We start from the raw sequence: 18,131 nt of genomic DNA, 5'->3' as shown, positions 1-18,131 counted from the left end.
TGGATGGGTGTTCCCAAAATCAACCATAGTTCTTGTGGTTTGGGAAGTACAAGTGTGATGACTATGCAAGAAACCATGCAATGGTTTTAAGGAAGGATTGGGAGTGCATAATAATGATGTAATGTATATGTGGTGCAAAACAACAGGCTCTTAAATATAACGAGCAGAGTATAAGATAGTTTTACATCCGTTTCCCATGCAGGCCAGTGTCTCCTTGAAGCGCCTTAGGGTGTTCCTGTCTCATGAAGAGTTAGATCCAGACAGCATTATCAGAGTTCCCATCACAGAGGGTGAGTTTTGTTTTCCTGTTGAAAATCAGTGTGTACAGGTTTGGGGTGGCTTTGCAGCATTTCTTTTGCTTTCTGTAACAAACTTACTGCATTTTGATAGATTCCACTGATAATTTTAGCCAGAAAGCAGAGAAGGGAGTTTGTAAAATGAAATTACATAAAGTTTCTGCCACCTTCTCAGGTAATTTATTTTCTCTCCCCCACTCCTGTGTCCAAACTACAGAATGGTTGCATCCAGACACAGATGGTCACTCTAAAAATTACTTGTTAGGCTGTTTTAATTGTAGCCATTTGAAATTTAAAGGCATATAACAGAATCATAATTAATGCTGTGACAAAACCCAGCATTTTGGAGAACAACCACCATGTAACATTCAGCACCCCTGAAGGAGAAATGATAAGTCCCAGTTCTGGTAAATGCAAAGGGCGTTACTCCCAGCATGGCTCCCACTGTACGCAGCATTGCTGGTCCGGTTATATAGAGCCATTTAGGAGACAGATAAATGTGAACGCAGATTTACTGAAAAACTAGTGCCCTTTTTCTTGCAAAACAAAACTTGACTTTACCTGCGTCAGTCACTTCTAAATGATTTTTCTTACTTCCTTTTTACAAAGATAGTGAAATCCCCATCACTGCCTCTCATGTGGTTAGCTCAGCTCTATATCATTTTAGTCACTTGGCTTTCCAGTAAACTGTCATCTACTGTATTTTTTTTTTTTTGTCCCCCCCCGCCCCCATCTTCCTTTTGGGAATATCTCCTCCCCTTTCTCATCTGATAACCATGAAAATATTGCTCACAGATCTTCAGTGTGGGGTTTTGTTGTTCGTTTTTTTTGGTTTTTTTTTTTTGGTCCATAGTGGGCTTCACTTGCATACTAATGTAAATATTTACCTAGGCTAGCTATTTATTGCATACTTGGTTGAATTAGGAGTGGTATATTTTGAGTTGACACTCTCAAAATCTACAGCTGCCAGTACAATGCAACCTTATTTGGTAGTTTTATTTTCCCCTATCATTCTTGTAGTAACTTGGCTTCACACATGGAATTGGCAGTTTAGCTGATGCCTCCACTGAAGCACAAGTCAGCCTGTGGCTGCTGGTTTGCTGAACTGACTTTGCAGTGCTGCAGGGGAGTTGGATAAAGGAAGGTGCAGCTGAATAAGTCAGGATCTCTGTATAGTTGACATTCATGTACCTCCTTGTTACTGGATAAGTGTAACCTCAGAACTAATGCTGTCTTGATAAATTCAGTAAAAGCAGAACACAAGCTTTTGGTAAGCAGTGGGTTGTTTTTCTGCTGAAAAAGTAGCTTTATACCTCTGCCTATTTGTGCTTAGATTGACTTCTGTGTCATGATCCTGAGCATGCAATTCAGCTGCTTTCGTTGGCACTTGTATAAATATGAATTTTCTATTTGTCAGCTGAAGGAAGCATTGTTGTAAAGAATGCAACGTTCAGCTGGTCCAAAAATGATCCTCCTTCACTGAACAGGTAAGAATTAGTACCCTTTATTCTGCTCTGTAATCTTGTTGTATCATAAATGACCTGTATTTGAACTATAAAATCTATATGCAGAAGAGTTTGTTGCCTTAAAGGAACAGGAGAACAAATAACACTTGTTCTATATTTATATGTTTGGTTTTTTAAACCAGGGTCTTCACGAACTAGAGGAATTTAAAAAGTATATTTTATATATGGAATGCATAAAGGGGAGTATGAAGAAGTATAATGGGAGCAGGGAAAGCCTCAGAGATTTCAAGTTCTTGCTATGTGCTGCAGATGGGAGGAGCTCCATCTAGAGGATGCAGCCAGATTAGCCCCTCGTAATTATCCCTAGTGCCTCATGTTTGCACTGTGTCCTCAGTCTTCCTTTTAAAATCTTACTCGCGCTGAACTGTAGCCATCCTTTATTCCTGTACTGCAGAAAACCAGTGAAGAACTCTTCACGTGGTATGACTAATGAAGTAACTGGGGTGATGCAGCTACAAGTAGCGTCTTCCCTGTGCCCTGCCCCCTTCCTTCATTTTGGCTGCTCTTTCTTGTGTCTTAAATTGCATGTTCTGCAAGGATGCTGTTTGGGAAGCATCCATTGGTATTTACATTTGTGTTCACAGAAGATTTGAGAGAAATATCAGACAGGTTGTGTTCCCCTTTTGACTAATTACGTATTAAGACGCTATATCCTAAGTGTAAGAAGAGCTGGGTGCTTTCTGAATTTTTCTGAACTGTTTGCATTTGCAAACAAAGTTTCTGTGCTGTGTCAGCATTTGCAGTAGGTATTCACATTGCATCTGGCTTTATATGGGCTGTTCAACAGACTGTTTAACTATTGGGATGTGCCAGCAAGCAAGGCTGAATTATGTGCATTTTATTTCAGCATTAATTTCACTGTTCCTGAAGGCTCCTTGGTAGCTGTTGTTGGTCAAGTTGGCTGTGGAAAGTCTTCATTGCTGTCTGCTTTACTGGGGGAGATGGACAAAAAAGAAGGCTACGTGGTTGTCAAGGTGTGATGTGTCTGAAGAATTGTTCAGCTGTTTGTGGGTATTGCCAGAGGGATTCTAGATTACCAAGTGGTGTTAAGAGGAGAAGAGACAGCCTTTCAAATTAGTACCTTTTTTAGCCTGACTTCCTGGCAAGCCATGTGTATGCCTTAGCCTGCACTCTGTGTAATTGCCTGTTAAGCCTCGACCCAACAACTTCTAAATCTGTTGGTTTCAGATTTAGTCAAACAGAATGATGGAGGTCTCAAAGATAAGTATCCTGGTGAGTCTTGTTGGCAGCCAGGCATGAGGCGAGGAGACTCCATTATACATCCTCCAGCCTGAGGTTCACACCTTCTTAGACATCAGAGCATTACAAGGAGAGAGGGTACACCCAGATACCCAAACATGGGAGAAGCTGCTGTTGTCGTTTGTACTTTCTTAGACATCAGAGTTGCACAGATCTCACAGGGGAAAAATGACCTGTAAGTAAGTAAATAAGGAAAAAGTATTTGTTTTGGATTTCACTGCTACTGTAATATATGGAAAGAGAATTATTTTAAGATGAAACAAATATGTTGCATTTAAAAGAATGCACCTTTGGTCATCTCCAAAATTGTCCTGAAAAAATAAAGTAGGTGAGATCGGAATCACTGATCGTTTGTGCAGAAAGAGAAGGCAGAACTAATCTTCAAAGCAAAATACTTTGCAGTAGCTCAATCTTTTCCTTTTAAAGTTACTTTTAAATAAAAATTACTTTCCCTCCTTTCTTCAAAAATGCCTTGGTAGGGGTGCATTTGTGAAATACTTGCATTGCTGATGAAATTGTTTTATGCAGAGCATAATTTATAATGCTATGAAAAAACTAACGACTTTTGACATTCAGTAATTGTGCAAACATACTCTCTAAGCAAAAGTTTATTCCAAGTTTATGTTAGTGAATCATGTTTTGTTTGAAGTCCTTTATTTTCCACCAACACACTTTGTTAAATTCACTTGTAGAGAAGATTATAAAAATAACATTTTGGAGGAGGTGGTAGCCCAAGAACCACTTCCTGCAGTTTTGAAATGACCATAGGCCATTTGTGAGGTGGTTAGCACCGTCTGCCTCTCAAAGCCCTGCTGTGCTTTGACTTTGTGTACAGACTTTTAGTCTAAAGTACCGAATAAGGAACTTTCTTTTTCTTGCAGGGCTCAGTAGCCTACGTTCCTCAGCAAGCCTGGGTCCAAAATGCAACTCTGGAAGATAACATTATCTTTGGAAGGGAGATGAATGAGAACCGGTACAAGTGTGTGATTGAGGCTTGTGCGCTGCTGCCTGATATAGAGATTCTTCCTACGGGAGACAAAACAGAAATAGGAGAAAAGGTATTTAAATACCCACTCTACCATAACAGTGCTATTGCTTTGTACTTAAGGCCATATGACTTCTATTCTACTTTATCTTAAAGTTGTATTGAATTTAAAACATTCAGAGTAGAAATCCTCTAGAATAAGAGGCAAATTTTAACAGAATGTTTTCATTGTCTTTAAGCCTCAAAGGGGAGGAAGCCTGTCCTCAATTACGAATGCAAAAGCATCTTCCCATTGTTATAGAGCAGAAAAATGTATGGAAACAGGAATAGAAGAATCTCCTGAACGCTTCAGTTTCATTTAAAACAAGCAAACACCCCCCTTCCCCAAACTCAGAAGCCCCTCCCCCAAAACCCCTAAATCCCCAAAACAACCACTACCCCAAAACTGGCACTTGGTTGCAAAAGTATGTGTATGTGTGGTGTGGGGTTTAGAAACTTGCATCCATGTTGTAGTGCTCTGTTATGGGAGCAAATCCAGGTGTCCCCTAACCACATGGCAAGCAGGGTATGTGTTTGTAACCTGCTCAGTGTTCTGCCAAGCTGATGTACCCGAGAAGACAGGGCGATGTAGGGATACGTGCTTTGCCTGCTGACTAGTTATAGGTGGGGTATAGCTGACAGCTGCAGATTCAGTAAAAGGTGCAGCTTTATCTTTCTTATTGGTCAGCAGCACAACCAGACTGTAGGATGTGAACAGAGTTTGTTTATTAAATCAGAGGCAGCACTGCAGAATTACAGCTGAGAAGAAGAGTAGCCTCTGAACGTACAAAATTAGGTAGGTCAGTCTGGGTTAATTGCTAGCAAATTGCTAGCAAACACTTTTCTTTGTCTAGCCCCTCACTGACAGCAAGAACTTAATAGCTGTGCTTCCTTCCAAGAGGATTTTAACTGTGATTGCTTATGCTGTTGTGCTGGTGGAATTATTCGTGATGGAGATGTGTTTCATACAATGTTGAAATTTCTCTAATTCGGATAAACCACCTATGACTTGTCTTTCACAAACTGTAGCAAGACATCTCTCTTCAGCTGTAAATAAAGGATCATATTTTCTTGTTTCCCCAGGGTGTGAATTTGTCTGGAGGACAGAAACAGCGAGTCAGTCTTGCTAGGGCGGTTTACTGTAATGCAGATGTCTATTTATTTGACGATCCTTTATCAGCTGTTGACGCTCATGTTGGGAAGCATATTTTTGAAAAAGTTATTGGACCAAAAGGAATCCTGAAAAATAAAGTATGTCATAACGAGTTACTTGTCTCTAGAGAATGATTTGTTTTTCTTTGCTGAGTTCAAATGATTCCAAGTTTGTCAAGTTGTGTATTCAGGCTTTTGTTTCAAACATCTGAAAAATGAAGGGATCCTTCTGAGATTTTTAGAGGACTTTCATAAAATAGTGAGTCTTTATAATGAAATGTGCTCTGTTTTCTGTAATTCAGAATTCTTTGATGCAAAAATCAAAACAAGGACAGTATTTTTTTCTTAATAATGCTGCATGCCTGTCCATAGTTATTACTATGTTATACACAGAATTCAGCCAGCAGAACAGTAGTTCAACCATTGTATTTGAGATGTTGAGATGTTAGAAAAACCTTTTTTTTTTTTTTTTTTTCTTTTTTTCTTTTGCTATTTAGACACGGGTTTTGGTAACCCACGCAATCAACTATCTGCCTCAGATGGATACAATTCTGGTAATGACTGATGGAGAAATCTCTGAGATGGGCTCCTACCAGGAGCTGCTGAAGCAAGATGGGGCTTTTGCCGAGTTTCTTCGTACATATGCTAATGCTGAACAAAGCATGGAGAACAGTGGTAAGCTTACAAACAAATTCTCACGGGATAAGCTGATGTGTGGAATGTTAAGGGAGTCACATTAAAGGAGAAATATTAGTTGTGGAAGGAAAGTTAACAGAAATTATTATTTCTTGTGATATACCTATACCTAGAGGTGCTTCTTTCTTCAGGGCATTGAATGTTGCGAGATTAAACGCACATTCTTTCTTAAAATCTCAGAAAATGTGGAGTAGATCTGTCGTAAAATTCCTCTCACTTAGAGCAAAATTCAGATGCTTGTGAGATCAAGTAAAGGCCAGATGGGGTTTATACAACCTTCCTGTACTTATTAGGATGTGTCTTTTTTATGCAGATAATTCCTTTGGGGAAGGGGAGGAGGAAGCAGCAGCTCATTTTTCTAGCTGGCGTCCCTGACTCCTGCTTTTTCTTTACAAAACAGCTGTAGAGCTGCACTGATATAGGAATATACTTCAGATGTAGTGTTGGTTTGGTTTTGGTGGTTTTTTTTTTGTTTTTTTTTTTTTCCTGCAGACGGTTGCATTATTGGATTTCCATAAGGGAACTTAGTTTCTTGCCTCCAGCCAGTTTTCTTCAGCGGCTTGCCTGTGGTGATTTCCTGACACTCCTCCATGGGCTCATGTTGAAAAGTATGAGGGGAGCTTGTGCTGTGCTGACGGGTTAAGCTGTTGGCGTGCACTTGAGGCCTGTTTGGTAGCAAATCCCTGCTGCTCAGTGCTGCAGAGCAGGCTCTCCAGATCAAGGAAGGGACTGAACCCACTTTTCCCTCCATCTTCCATTTGGAAGACCCATTGTTCCCACCCATTCCCTAGTGGGAAAGCAGAGGCATTTTTTAGTCCATTCCTCATATGCATGTCACAGGCAAAACAGAAATGGTGCCACACTTACCTACGCTGATGAAGCTGGGAAGCGCTGATGAAGCTGGGAAGCGTTAAAGAGGTGTTGAATGGTGGCCTTTGGAAAGGGGCTGCTGCTGATGTTTGTCTAAAAGTTCCTTGTGTGAGGGCTGTGATGGTCTGCCTTATTCTCTGAAGCTGCCCTCTGCTATCCAGGCTGGCAACACAGACTGCCTTTGGAGGCTGTGAACAAGCAGAGTCTGTTCCCTGGATGCCCAAGGTGGCACTTTCTCCTGGCTCCCTCTCATGCGTCCAGCCATCACTGATGGGGAGTTGGATTTGGGGGCGATGTGTCAAGCTGAGGCTCAAGGTCAGGATGCTCAGCTGTAGCCTAGCTCTCCTCTGGGAGAGGTCTCTTGATGCGTCTCCGTTGGTGCTCTGCACACTGGGATGCGAGTTTGGGTGGACACTATAAACAGCGAGTGTTGTATGGGTGGGGAATCCCACTGTGAAAAGCATCGCGGGAAGAGATTTTATGGAAGCAGAATCCAGCTAACTTCTGTGTAATTCTGTAGGTGCTCCTATAGCTACTGGTCAGACTTGTTGCAATCTTCAGCGTAAGGGAGTTCCGGAGACAAATTTTCTCAGCGCTTCCCTAGGAAGTTAACAAGTTGTCTTGTACAGAGATTTGCCTCCTTTAATATGCTTCTCCCCTCCCTTTTCCAAGTGTATGGTAGCTTTTGGAGTCCTTCATATTAAACCAAGTTATTCTGCTTTTCCCTTTAAATACTGAATCTTCTTCTGGAAAGTGAGACAGTGCTTTATCTTTTGCCATGCTTCTCTGCAGTTGTCTAATAAAAGGTACTTTTAACTTCAGTATGGCCCTGGTGATTCGGAGAGGATTGCTGTATCACAGGGCTGGCCTATTTGCAGCAAATTTGTTTCTCAGTTTTGGTTGAGTGATCCTCTGCCGATGGTGAAAAGTGAAAAATAGGGGCATTATTTGTCTGGTTCACAGGGATAATATTAACATCTATCAGAGGTGTAGAAGATAACTAAATATTACAAATCACAGGTTCTTGGATAAACACCGTATCTGTGATGGGAGTCAGTCCCAGCTAGCTGGAGGGGATGGGCACACCCACTTTAAAAGGGAGGCTCCCTTATGTCTGAAGCTACATGTTGGCAGCCTGAAAGCATGCAAGCTGGAGCAAAGTAGAAAACTGTGGATTGGTGCTTTCTGGCTGGACTACATCCTGCTTCTGCAAGGGTGGGAAAGCCTCTCCTCCTGCTCAGCCTCTGAGGTTTGGCTGTGACTCTGGTCCCCATTTCCCCCCAGCCCTTCTCTCCCATCGGGATTCCCCAGGGTTACCTGCCGTCTGCGTGCTGTACTGCTGCCTTTCCCATCCTCAGCTTCACCACATTTCTTCTGTGCCTGGCGAAAACTCACCACTCCACAAAGCTGCCCCAGTGTTAGGCTTTGGGATGGCTCAGAGGAGAGGTGTGAGCCCCCTCTTCTTCTCCAGCATCCTACTTGATGCAAAAGATGGTGACAAGGATGGCAGCAGTAGCTGCGAAGCCACAGGGAGTGAAATGTGCAGCCCTGCTGCTTTCAGCCGTGGATACATGAAATGGATGCCTTACTGTACCTACGGTGTATAATCTTCTCTAAAGTAACTGGAACTACATGTAAAATAACCTACCAGGTTTTATGAAAAGCATCCCAATTATTCTTGCCTTTAGCAGTTGTTCCATTCTCTGGCACTTAGCGTGGCTGATACGCTGATGCTGGTACTCCTGCCTGGGCAGATCGGTCTGGAGTCATACATGTGCCCTTGGCTCCTGTGAGTTTGTTCCTTTTTTGGTGCCATCCGTTGTCCTGCCCTGCCCCTCCAGGCTTGTAGCTGTTGCTGCAATACCTCTTGCTGTAGAGCTAGCAAATAGTTACCTTAAGATTACCTTTCTTTTGACTATTTTCCTGTGTCTCCCATATAAACTAATGCAACAGACGTTTTGTTTTAATATGTGTGTGGGTTGGGGTTTTGCTGTTTTTTCCAAATGGCTTCAGCATAAACTTTGATTTGTCCTTGAACAGCCTGGAGCTATTTTTAGTGTTTGTGGGGAGTAAAAGTGGCTCCACAGAAGTGCAACTGCACGATAAGGTTGAAATATTTTTTAACTGTCTGGTTCGTCTTCGGTCTTGACTGCAGTGCCTGAAAGCTAGAGATGTACAGCACAATTAGTAATTCTAACTCTTGTTTACATTGTGCGGGCTGTGCTTCAGATGGCTCCCTCCCCAGCATTTGGCTCTGACTTTGCAATCAAATAAAAAGCTGAAAGACCTTTCAGTGGCTACTCAGTTCATTATTTTTTTTTTAATTTTTTTTTAATATGAGAATTCTCAGCACAACAGGCTTACTCAGTTTTGGTTTGGAGGGAGAGGAGGGTAAAAGTACTCTAGAACTGCTAAGGGTCTGGACTGTAGAGTTTAGTTCAACAATCTGCATATCTTGCATATTTTGAGAGGAAGTTTCTTGATCTGCCACTTGTAGCTTCTCAATTTGAATGTCTTTGGGTTTTTTCTTCTTAATTTTTGTGGACTTAATTCCTCAAATTCCAGCTGTTGTCCTGTACAAAGTAGAAGTCTACTCTCTGGAAAAGACAGTATGGTACAGGAGTAAGATTTGCAGGGCCTTGCGCAGCCTCTGTATAAATTGCTTCCCAGTTGCAGCAGCGAGAAAACAAAATAAATTTAGATTTATTTTTCAAGTGCTGAATTTGGAAGGAAGGTAGTTTCCTTGCTCAATGGCTTTGTATTATACACTAGGTAGTAGTGTGTATTTCATAATAAAAATTAACTCTGCGTTATGGTCTGGAGTTTCATATCTGCAAGGAAAAGCATTGTGCCTTCAAGATCAACACTGTCTCCCAGTAGAGTCCAGTACACCTGTGTATTGTGCCTGAGTTAAGCTTATAGCAGCGTTGGATAGTTAGGATTGCTTGTATGATGCCTGTAGGGATAGGTGCTTCTCTCCTTTGTGACTCCTTGGAAGGCAAGAGTTAAATATTGAGATGTTTGGCTCTTTTTCCAGATGTTGTTGTGGAGTCTGGACCTGAGTGGTAATTCAGGAAACATCTATCTGTGTTGGGAAATAATTATCTTAAATTAATTTTTCTTCTATCATAATTCAGCTTTTTCCTGTGTCCTGTTTGCAGCCTCTGCCCCGAATGTCAGAAGCAAATACTGATTCAAGATGAGTGCTGTTAGAGTGTCAAGATGCTTGGAAGAGTTAAATATCTTGCTGCTTCTTACTAATCTGTCTATATGTAGGATGATGACTGGGGACTACACAGTAGACGGGACTAAGAAAACCTGTGCTACCACAGCTCTCCTTCTGTCTTTGCAGTTGCGTGACTAAAGCAAGGCAGAATAGCACAGCTCTGGGAGGAGAGATGTGGACGAAAGTTGCTACTCTAAAAATATGATGCTTTGCATCTTTTATGTTAAGGTCAGGGATTCTCTTAAGATTCTTGAATGAAGTCTCTTTCCCACCACTGGGGAAAATGCATATGGTAGTTCCCTGTACATAGTGAGGCTACTTTAGATCTAGTCACTTTTTTGTGATTCTCTCTTCATTAGTGCATGTCTTGAAAGAAGGGAAGTTTCTGTCACTCATAGCCATCTGACTTGGATTTTTTCTTTTTCCTCAAGTTTGTCTTTTGTGACTGCGTATGAGGCTTGGGATTAAAAAGAGGTCCATTTCAGCAAATTTGATCCTGTCTTGGACATTTATGGTTTTGTGGTTTAGGTTGTGCTACTTAGATGCATTTGTGTTTGTAAAGATTGAAAATGGTTGAGTGTGTTCTGGAAAAAGTTAATTATATATACTTTTAGACTCGGATCCTTCGTTAGAAGGAACGATTCAACCTCTGGAAACAGGTAACTGCTTTTGTACCATGTGGCTTTATATTAGTGCTTGTATGGGAGTAGTATGAGTAGCTGCGGTTCCTTGAGTGATTTTTGGAATAATTTTGTCTGCATAATAGAAGGTATCTGCTTGACTTGCATGTTACTTGTTTGTGTGATGCTACAACAGTTGGTGTGTGAACTTGTAGATAACTCATCCGCAGCAATTCTTTATCTTGAACACTTCCATGAGGAAGCTTTAAATAAACTTTGAAGATGTTCCCTGGATTTAGGAGTGTAGTGAGAGTGCCGAGGGCGGCATTGTCCAGGGTTGAGCCCCTAAGGTCCTTTTTGTTCCCATATGTGTATTCAGTACTTGCAAGCTGTTCCCACAGAGCCCTCCTTGGTGAGTTTATGCCCTAGGTGCACATGCCAAATTTACTGTAGCAATCTTGAGCATTTTTTGTTCTCAAGAGGAAAATGCCGTATGAGCAGGAAATCTTTGTAGCTTACAACACAAAACCAAATTTAAGAGCTGCTAGGGGAGGATGGTTTATTTGTGGTTTTGTTTTGTTCGTGTGGGTTTAGAACTTCAGTGATGCTCTAAAGCGATATGTCGCTGGAATGCTTGCTGGTTTTCATATGGGAGCTTTTCAAAAGACATGCTGTCAAGTGCTTAAAATAACCAGCAGTCCCATATGGGTTTGCTCTCATTCAGATAAATAAAAATAAGAATTAAATCATTGAACTTTTCACTTTTTCACATTTTCTGCTTTTTTTTTCTGCTTCTAGGCCACACTGAACAGTTTAGCTTTGGGGTTTTAGAGTAATGGACCAATGTTCAGTTTGCAGACACAGGAGGAAATAGCTTTGTTTAAACAGTCCACGCTTAATGTGTTGATAAGCTGTTTTATGCATATATGTTGCTTTAGCATAAAAACATGAAAACTGCAGACTCAGGATCTACACAAATTTTCCTGCATATCTTTTGAATAGATGCAGGTGGGCTTTTTTGTTTGCGTAAACTGTGCATTGCGTAAATGCTTTAAAGTGCAGAATTCTTTTTTTTGTTACATATTCTGAATTAACTTTCATACTTGAAAACGGAATTCCATTTAATTGACAGTATTTTAGGAGTTGGTCATTTGTTTAGTATTAGGAAAATGATGACACAACTTGAACGTAGAAATTTTACTCGTGGCCCTGAATTAAGTTGCTCAGAGAAAGCTTAATGTTTCAAGCTGACAGCTTTTGTGAAATGTTTTAGACAGTTGCCTCCTATGTGCTGCATCTGGTTACAAATGGGATGTTGTGAGACAACATGACTTTTTTTTTTTTTTTTTTTTGAGAAGTGACATTCATAGAAAGATCTTTTGCTTAAACTAATCTGATTCCTATGGTAGCTTAAAAACACCATGCGTTTGCATGTTGTTTCCTCTTAATTTTGCAGGAAGGATCAAAGTTAATAGCACATGCCTTCTCCTCTTACAGCTTCACTCCGCCATTTATTAGAGTGTTCTCATTGCATTCTAAAATGAAAATAATTTATAGTTAACTGTGTAGAATATGTGGTTTGAAAAGGAGTCATTGGATTGCTTTGGGGTTTTTTTTTTGTTTTGTTTTGTTTTTCCCCCCCCCACAGAGTGAGTCATAGTGTGACTTGGTATTGCATGCTTTAACTTCAAGTATGTCCTCATATTTTATTATATTATTATTGACCTACATTTAGTAGAAAAATAAATGTCCACTGTCTTGGCAACTAAACCTGTTGGGGTGGAACTAAACTTATTTGCTCACCTGTTCAGTTATCCGGTACTTACTTATGTTCCTCCCTTTGTTTGCACATTAGGACTGCACCTGGCATTTAAGATTGAAATGAAACCTTTGTATCTTTTTGCTTACCATTTTCAAATTTACTTCCCCCCTGCCCAGATACAAATAGTCCATCTGGAAAGGAAGGAAAGCCTGTAGAAAATGGAGTCCTTGTGAATGAAGCCCCTGGAAAGTCGATGCATAGGTGTGTAGTCTCTCTTTTTCTTCCTTTCTCCATAATTGTGCCCCCTACCGGCTTCTGTCCTGTTACTCCGTCACAGACAAACAGTAATTTGGTGTTTATGGTATTTGTTAGAGGAAAACGTATAATGCCTGATCCAGCAGCCTGAGAGACGCGAGGCTGCTGCTGCGCCGTGGCTCCAGGTCCAACAGTAGCAAGGCTGATGATGTACTCCCAGCCGGCACACGCGCAGAGAGCGTACATACACACGACGTGTACATGGCTGGCCACACGGGTCGCACGTGCTTGGAGCACCCACACAAACACAGCACCAAATGGCCTCATCCTGTTCCCGTCTATCGACTGAGCAGGATGGAGACTCACTAGTGAGAATATAATATGTGTGTATGTACAAGGCGGATCCCTCCAGTAGTTGGGCTCAGACTCTCCAATAGCTGCCCCTGGATCCCAGCCTCCCCAGTTGCTAGCACCTGGGCATACGAACCTCTGAGGCTGCAGCCCGGCTCCAGTCGCAGGTACAGACTGTTGCACATGCATGTCTGCACACACAGAGCTCTTGTGCTACTCCACTTTCCATCTGAAGAAATAATCGTGTTGTAGGAAGATATCATGGGTTTGGCTCACCTAAAAGGGAGAGTATTGTACTGGCTAGTCCGGCTTTCCTACACTTTCCTAAGGCTTCTCCATTTGACTGCTGCCAGATGGGATGAAGTGCTAAGTGGACCGTTAGTCTGACCTAGTACAGCTGCTGTTACGCTTGAGAGAGGCTAAAGGCAATCACTTTAATTATACCTTCCCAAAAATCAATCTCATAGTGCCTTATTCTTATGGTGCTCTAGACGTACTGCATTTCTTGAAGCTAACGAGTGCCTGGGAGTACAATTGCTCATTTTGATGCCAGTGCAGGTACCCTTTTTGCAGTTCAGCAGCTGCGCTATATATGATTATAAGGTTTGTAAAGGCTGGTGTTGATGATCACTAAGCATTTTTCTTTCTGGAGTTTGATTGCTCAACCAAGACTTCTTTGACTGACTAGTCTGTTACTTGTGTCTGAAGGTGGATACTTGAGAATTGAACGTGTTAGGGAGGATTAGGAGTGCACTGTGAGGTGAGGAGGGAAGCAGTAGTAAACAGTGGTCTGATGATGACTGGTTAGGGGATTGATTATCACCAGAGTAATGTAAGCCACTGACTTGGAGCCGTGGACTATTGAAGGCTATTTATGAAGTAAACACCTGGCCTGCATCATGCTAAGACTGAAAAATAAACGTCTTCAAACAGGCAACTCAGTAACGCTTCAACATACAGCAGAGACACTGGGAAGTCACAGCACCAGAGCAGCACAGCAGAGCTGCAGAAGCCACTTGCTGAAAAGAATTCCTGGAAACTAACGGAGGCTGACACAGCGAAGACCGGAAGGGTAAGGTCTCCCATTCCCACTTCTGTACTCTCTTTCAGTTTCAGAAAAATCCACAGGGTTCAGAAGAAAATAGCTTCCAAAGACCATGTAACTGGGGTGAGAAAGGTCCAAGTGGATTCTTGGACTTGCTGCTGCTTGTGTAGTAATTGATGGAAGTGTTGCTGTGCCCTCTGCTCCCAAAGCTGAGCTCCAGGTTTGCGTGCAGAAAGAGTGCTGACGCCAAAACTTTTGTTAAAGATGATGGGCTTGACAACATCAAAGTTTCAAAGGAGAAATGAAAACCTTGCAGCTATTTCTTGGATAGAGGTTGTGACAAATTAAGTGACCTAATGAAATCTGCCCTACAGTGTAAGGAGCTGGAATTGATTCAGATGAATTTAAGCCAAGTTTCCACTGTAGACACAAGTATCTAATCCCAGGATACCCAGGGCTTTCTGAGAAACCTGAGAGTGAAGTTCCTGGGAAAATGGCAATTACACCTCCTAGCAGTGTCGCACGTATCCTCTGGTTAAAGATAGATCATAGGCTACAAGCCATGTGGAGCAAGGATTTAATTAAAGGCTATGGAATCTTGTGGTAAAAAGAGAGAGGCAAAAACTGGAACTCCTCAGTGAAGTTTTTGGCTTTGCCACTGATGTTATTTCAGACTGTGTTACTTCAGACAGATCTCTCCCTACCCTTCCATTCGAAGATGAGGGAAAGATGGTGTGTGCCTGCCCTGGAAGGATGTTGGGTTTGGCATGTCTCCACAGAACGCTTTGCAGCTTGTGTTCCCAAGGAGTGGCTCACTAGAGTGTAACTGTTGTGGTTTTATGGCCTGATGCAGGGAAAATGACTTTAAATAGGGGTTGAAGAAGCGGGCGTTGCTGGTTTTGAAACTTAATCCGCAAAATGAATACAATGAATATTTTTTTTTTTTTCCCCCCCTTCTGTCTTCAGGTAAAGGCAACAGTGTACTGGGACTACATGAAAGCAATTGGACTCTTTATCTCTTTCTTAAGCATTTTCCTCTTTATATGTAATCATATAGCCTCCCTGTCTTCCAACTACTGGCTAAGTTTATGGACAGATGATCCTGTTATCAATGGGACACAGCAGTACACAAATGTCAGACTGGGAGTATATGGAGCACTGGGAATTTCTCAAGGTTTGCTTCCTCTTACCTATTTTAAGATTAGCTATTTCAGAATCTTTCTAATGCTTTTGGTGACCTTGTATCCCCAGAACTGCAGCAGCAGTTTGCTACGGATTTGAGTGTGGGTTGTTTTTTTTTCCTTCATAGAAAGATGGAAAACTTGAGTGAATAAAGACAAAAAAAAAAAAAGGGCAAGCAAACCAACCTATAAAGTTATTCAGTAAGTGAATATGGTTTTCTTTTGTTTGTACAAAACAAGAATGAAAGCGGTTTACAGAGGTTGATGACCCAGGAAATGGCTCCTTGGTCTGTAAACAAACTGTGCTGACCTGGTTCACAGGGACAGGTTTTCACAGGAGACCATGGCTACGCTGCATCCCTTGCAGCCATGGCCTGGCTGAGCTGTGTGGGGTGCTCTTTCCTCTGATTTTTTTGAGGGTCCATCCAAAGCACCATGGGGAGGCCAGCTCAGCGGCTTTTTATGTGTCCTCTTTATGATCAAAGTTTGTTTGTCATGAAACCTAACACCCCAAGTACCCCACTTCAGAAGTGCCATAAAATCCTGTAATAAAAACTAAACGACACCTTAAAATGCAGTGGCCTTTACTCAAGGAAAGTGCTCAAATACTACACAAAATTTTGTAACAGAGAAACAGCTTCTTCCATGAGAGAAATGTGGTGTTTTCACTGATACTATTTTTTTTTTTTTTTAACTGGAGTAATTGCTGAGTCTACCTGTAGTGAACCCTAGTTTCTCGACTAGGGTGCTAATGCTAGATCGTGCTAATGCTAAGTGATGAAAATGAAGGAAAATGTTTTGTGTGAGAGGTGGAAGCAGTTAAAACCATGTTTTCTTTTCTAGGTATTGCTGTATTTGGATACTCAATGGTTGTGTCAATAGGGGGAATATTTGCTTCGCGACACCTGCACCTTAACCTGCTGCACAATGTCCTCAGGTCTCCAATGAGTTTCTTTGAACGAACACCCAGTGGAAATCTGGTGAACCGTTTCTCGAAGGAGATAGATACCATTGACTCCACCATTCCACCAATCATCAAGATGTTCATGGGCTCGACATTTAATGTGATTGGGGCTTGTATCATCATTCTGCTGGCCACACCTATAGCTGCTGTCATTATTCCGCCTCTGGGACTTGTCTACTTGTTTGTGCAGGTGAGGGGTGTTACCTGGGGGCCCCCGAGACCAGCAGTCACTCATCCTCTGTATTTTACGACAGTTCTTACTCTGCACTAGGATGGATTTTAATGTGTTTGATTTGAGTCATGCTTGACTGATTGTGCTTTGCATGGTTTATTGATCAGCTGATGTTAGCGGAGCATTTCCTTCTGTTGTCAAGTGTAGAATGACTTTTGTGCAGAAGGTAATCCTTTAATACCCAAACAGACTTTATAAAAACGCCATTAGATTTTCAGGAAAATTTTGTATAGCTTGTTGCTCAGAACCCAAATATGGAAAGTGTATGGGCTTTTCTAAAACTTGCTTCCAAACAAAAGAGTAGCTTGTAGAGGGGTATGTGTGCATTGCTGATGTGCCTGTTTTTGTTTTGTTGGAGAATTGTTTACCAAGCAAGAGAAATGATGACAGGCTTTCACTCCTGTCTTGTGTAGAAAGGGTGTGCTTGCTTCACTCTTGCTTTATTCTTAGAAATCTCGTAGAGCCAGCACAAATTGGAGAGAAGAAGCTGGATTTTGACTTTGACTCTTGAATTAGTGAGTCTATCAGGCTCCGTTGGTAGACCTTAAAGGCAGTGATATATGTGTCTTTCATACTGTTGAACTAAGCTTGCAGAGAAAAGAAAAAGGAGAAAATGGCTATTGCATGAGATGGTTGGATTGGCAGTTGTTTAAAGACAGCAGAGCATATGTAATGGTCTTCCCATGTGTATGTTGAATCTCTGTAACTAACAGCCCAGATGTCAGGAAGCGCTCTTATGATTCCATTTGTCTTTTCAGATGCAGTCTGGATGTAACCATAATTCTCATACTTTGATTTGCAGAGATTTTATGTGGCCACATCTCGCCAGCTGAAACGCCTTGAGTCTGTCAGTCGTTCTCCTGTATATTCGCACTTCAATGAGACTCTCCTGGGAGTCAGTGTCATTCGAGCCTTTGAGGAGCAGAAACGTTTCATAAAGCAGAATGACATGAAAGTGGATGAAAATCAGAAAGCTTATTATCCAAGCATTGTTGCAAACAGGTAACAGTGGTGTTGAAATATTGAACGGCAGTTATATAGGAAGGGCATGGCTCTGCTGCCTGTGCTCCTTATCAATCACAGCTCTCGGCATACTTGTCCAGGGTAGGGAATCCTGTGTGGATATATCCGTTTTGCTTAAACTTCTGTGATGGAATTAAGATTACTTCTGAATTTATTTTCTTTCTGCCTTACTTCTGGGTAACATTTTTTTTTTTTAAAGTTTGGATTCATTCATCCCAGTGTTAACCACAGCTGATTTCTGAACTAAGACGGGAGTTTGTCCAACTGAAAGGTTTACTAATATTGAATACTCATCTTTGCAAAAACAAGATGTGTGACAGAACATTAGTTGGCCAGGTTCCTAATTGTCCGTGGATGAATTACCGGAAAGATGCATTACACGTTTCTTTCTTGCAGGTGGCTGGCTGTCCGTCTGGAGTACGTGGGGAACTGTATTGTCCTCTTTGCAGCATTGTTTGCAGTTATTGCACGCAACAAACTCAGTGCAGGACTGGTTGGCCTCTCAGTGTCCTACTCACTGCAGGTAATTTTACCTTTTTTTTTTTTTTTAAAAAAAAAAAGAAAAACAAACAAACAAAACACAAAAAACCCCAAACAAAACAAAAAACAAACCCCCAAACTCTGAATTGTAAGACTGCATCAGAAATT

At 41.5% G+C, this 18,131-nt stretch overlaps 1 protein-coding gene across 12 annotated transcripts in view; it reads left to right on the top strand.

The window, feature by feature from the left end:
• Nucleotides 1-18,131, top strand: part of LOC128913340 (multidrug resistance-associated protein 1) — a 57,231-nt gene that overhangs the window by 29,770 nt on the left and 9,330 nt on the right. For 7 of the 12 annotated variants that reach the window (XM_054210687.1, XM_054210684.1, XM_054210690.1 and 4 more), the window contains 13 exons: nucleotides 203-290; nucleotides 1,714-1,783; nucleotides 2,670-2,796; nucleotides 3,964-4,140; nucleotides 5,190-5,357; nucleotides 5,756-5,933; nucleotides 10,665-10,709; nucleotides 12,609-12,693; nucleotides 13,972-14,110; nucleotides 15,050-15,257; nucleotides 16,108-16,418; nucleotides 17,263-17,462; nucleotides 17,880-18,006. In XM_054210687.1, coding sequence (XP_054066662.1) covers nucleotides 203-290; nucleotides 1,714-1,783; nucleotides 2,670-2,796; nucleotides 3,964-4,140; nucleotides 5,190-5,357; nucleotides 5,756-5,933; nucleotides 10,665-10,709; nucleotides 12,609-12,693; nucleotides 13,972-14,110; nucleotides 15,050-15,257; nucleotides 16,108-16,418; nucleotides 17,263-17,462; nucleotides 17,880-18,006 — 1,923 coding nt within the window. Of the gene's footprint in view, nucleotides 1-202; nucleotides 291-1,713; nucleotides 1,784-2,669; nucleotides 2,797-3,963; nucleotides 4,141-5,189; nucleotides 5,358-5,755; nucleotides 5,934-10,664; nucleotides 10,710-12,608; nucleotides 12,694-12,866; nucleotides 13,206-13,971; nucleotides 14,111-15,049; nucleotides 15,258-15,414; nucleotides 15,466-16,107; nucleotides 16,419-17,262; nucleotides 17,463-17,879; nucleotides 18,007-18,131 lie in introns of those variants that run through there. The other 5 variants (XM_054210688.1, XM_054210685.1, XM_054210693.1 and 2 more) reach the window with 5 other exon arrangements.

This window comes from Rissa tridactyla, chromosome 8, assembly GCF_028500815.1.
Source record: "Rissa tridactyla isolate bRisTri1 chromosome 8, bRisTri1.patW.cur.20221130, whole genome shotgun sequence".
Taxonomy (NCBI): Eukaryota; Metazoa; Chordata; class Aves; order Charadriiformes; family Laridae; genus Rissa; species Rissa tridactyla.
Note: the sequence above shows the minus strand (reverse complement) of the source record. Positions and strands in the feature narration are given on the sequence as shown.